Genomic DNA, 2,944 nt, shown 5'->3' on the forward strand with positions numbered 1-2,944 from the left:
TAAAAGATTAACCACAACATATAGAATTATGACGAGAATTCCAAAGCTGCAAAAAATACGAGTTGTACAGAAATCCACATATTGTTCATCGTAAACAATGATGAATAAGAAGTTAACCACAAAATATACATCTGTACATTTACTACAAGTCATTTTGTGTTGTTGTTTGTACGTTATGCACCTGACTGGAGAGGACTTTCATAGTACTGGGCTATTACCAAACATTTCATATTACTTCTTTTCCAACAATTTTCTTACTCGAATAATACGACATGTTAACTATCAAAACCACTGGTACTTGCTTTGAATAGACTTCACCATTGATATAATTACTGAAACATTCACCCCTCGAACTCAGCCACTGATACTATAACATATTATTTCATCTGACATCATATTCGATGATTTTCTCACCCCGATATACGGCACATTAGCTCGCTGCTAGTACTTGTATTGAATAGACTTTAGGTCATATCGCTGAGATAATTCACAAAACATTCAGCCGCCAAATAATGGAAAGACTTCGTAGATGTAACAATTATTATCCATCTCAAATGCGTAATAGGTTTGCAAACCACGCAGGGGGTTGATTACAATATGTAGGCACATATTTCAGTTAAGGATCGCGTGAAGACTTTTCAGGGTGTTACGGTAGTGAGGTAAAGAAATCAATTTGAAATTTTCGAAAATAATAAATCTTATCGAATGTCGGCACTGCGTGTTTTTGTTTTTATTTTGTTTTGTTTTGTTTTTACGTGGGAAGCTCGATGAAATATAACCTGGAACTGGCAAAAGCTATTACGTTCCTAGATAGGCAAGTCATGTAGCACCAAGACGGGTGGATTCCTTCCAAGCGCACGTCCTCAAACTCCTTCACCTGTTCGAGGCGAGTGCCAGCGAGTACAAAGAGGGACAGGCGCAGGACGCGGGAAGTGACGCGGGCAACCAGAACTCTGTCCTCGCTGTCCACAGTCGCGTAGAGGTACTCGGGGTATCCCGTGGACTGGAGGGTGCTGCCCAAGTAACCCTGCGCATCGAACACCGCCACGGTACTCGGAACGATGTCGCACGTGCATGCAATGATGATGCCGGTCTTGGTGACGCTGATCTGCCTGGGACGAATGACATCCGACGGCAAAACCTTCTGGGGGCGTTCTCCTGTGAAGTCATAGACATTGATCTTTCTGCTCGAGTCAACCGCGTATATGTTATTATCTTGGTCTCGGCAGAGCCTGGAGTAATACCCCTCGAGGGTGTCTTCCCGCCTAAACTGTTGATGGGTCAGTGTGCTATCGCCATTGTATACACGCATATTATTTCCCGCTGCTGAAATGACGAAATGTCCACTGGACAAGCACTCGATGTCATAAATCCCACCGACAGCTTCCCCGAGAAAATCAGCCTTTATACCAGACATGGAAAAGGAGTGTACCCCAGGTTTGCGGCGTCCGTAGCCGATAACAACGCTATCTGGAGATAATGTTGCCATGCCGGCAGCCACATGAGGTAAATCAACCTCTCGAAGTATTGCCACTTCGTTCCGAGGATGAGACATTCGTGTAGACGAAAGCATGTTGTCATTGCTCCCATGGGTAGTCTCCCCAGACCGACTGCTGCCTCCGACGTCCGCCTGAGACCCTGACTGAGGACGGACGTGGTAATTGAGTGCATCAGCAGCTGATAAAACATTATGCGTCTCAAAAAAACACTTCAGCTGCCGATGGCTGCTTTCGCATGCCTCACACATAAAGATATCGCAGTCACTGCAGAAAGCTTCCGCCCGAACGTCGTCGTCGCAAGAGGTGCACGTCGGCGGAGTTCCCCGCCGCGCTCGCCCGCATCTCCCGATGATCTTGAAGTGATCGATAACGGCATTGACGACGAAATTCCTTGGCAGGTTGTCGACACGATTCTCCGGGAGGATGGTGACTATCCTGCAAATTGGACACTCGAGGGAACTCCAGCGCGAAGACGACTTGAGATAGCCCTGCAGGCAGCGTAGACAGAACGTATGTCCACAGATGAGTAGGGACGCCTCATGGTAGACGTCATGGCAAAACGTACATAACAAGCACTGGGTTAATGAGTGCGCCATTACGCAATGTCAAGTCCAGCTTGTATCCGTCAACACAGTGTATCCTTTACGGTCAGCATCTGCAGAAACAAACATGAAAATGACAAGGATTCAGTAACTCTGAAGATTGCACTGTAAGCACGTTATAGCACGATAGCATAATTAAAACAGTGTATAGAAAACAAAAAGTAACTGAAAACTCAGTAGGGAGTTAAATGGGACAAACAGTATAGATCAGCAACTTAATCAAACTTTACACGATGATTAACAACAGCAGCATTGTGAAAATCAACTTAAATGGCATTGTAGGTGTCTGACAGGTGTTCCTTCTAACCTTCTCAGTAGAAATCACTGCCAGCATTAACACGACTCAAGCGAATCGACTTTTGATCTGACTTAGGCAACAGTTCTCAATACAGTGTAAATGGAGGGTATTATACAATCTTGACTCGAAACGGGATCTATATATAGCATAATGAACTTATATGACACCGAAAGAACATTAGAGTTTTTTTCCGCTCTCTGTTGTTGGTTTTGCTGTCTCGTTTGAAGGCCGACACAGTTGTTCTGTGCGTGAGGCATGCTATGTCCTTGGTCATTCACCACCATGCAAAAAACAAAAAACAAAAAAACTGTTCAATACGTTGTACAAAAGAGCAGAATTATATCCACATGCAGAAATGTGAACTTTGCCCAGATGTCTTGTGTTTGTGTATCACACACACACACACACACACACACACACACATCCCTCCATTCTCAGCAACATTGAATCTGGGCACTGTTTCATGAGCCTGTCTCTACCAATCACCATAGTAACAACCAGTGACCAGAGCTTCTCAACCAGACAATTACAAGGATAACTGCCTG

At 44.5% G+C, this 2,944-nt stretch overlaps 1 protein-coding gene across 1 annotated transcript; it reads right to left on the reverse strand.

Moving 5' to 3' along the window:
* Positions 1 to 751: 751 nt before the first annotated feature.
* LOC140245223 (uncharacterized) lies at positions 752 to 2,095 on the reverse strand. Its single transcript, XM_072324810.1, has one exon. The coding sequence runs from the start codon at positions 2,093 to 2,095 to the stop codon at positions 752 to 754; it is 1,344 nt and encodes a 447-aa protein (XP_072180911.1).
* Between the last annotated feature and the right edge of the window lie 849 nt (positions 2,096 to 2,944).

This window comes from Diadema setosum, chromosome 22 (genome assembly GCF_964275005.1).
Source record: "Diadema setosum chromosome 22, eeDiaSeto1, whole genome shotgun sequence".
Classification (NCBI taxonomy): Eukaryota; Metazoa; Echinodermata; class Echinoidea; order Diadematoida; family Diadematidae; genus Diadema; species Diadema setosum.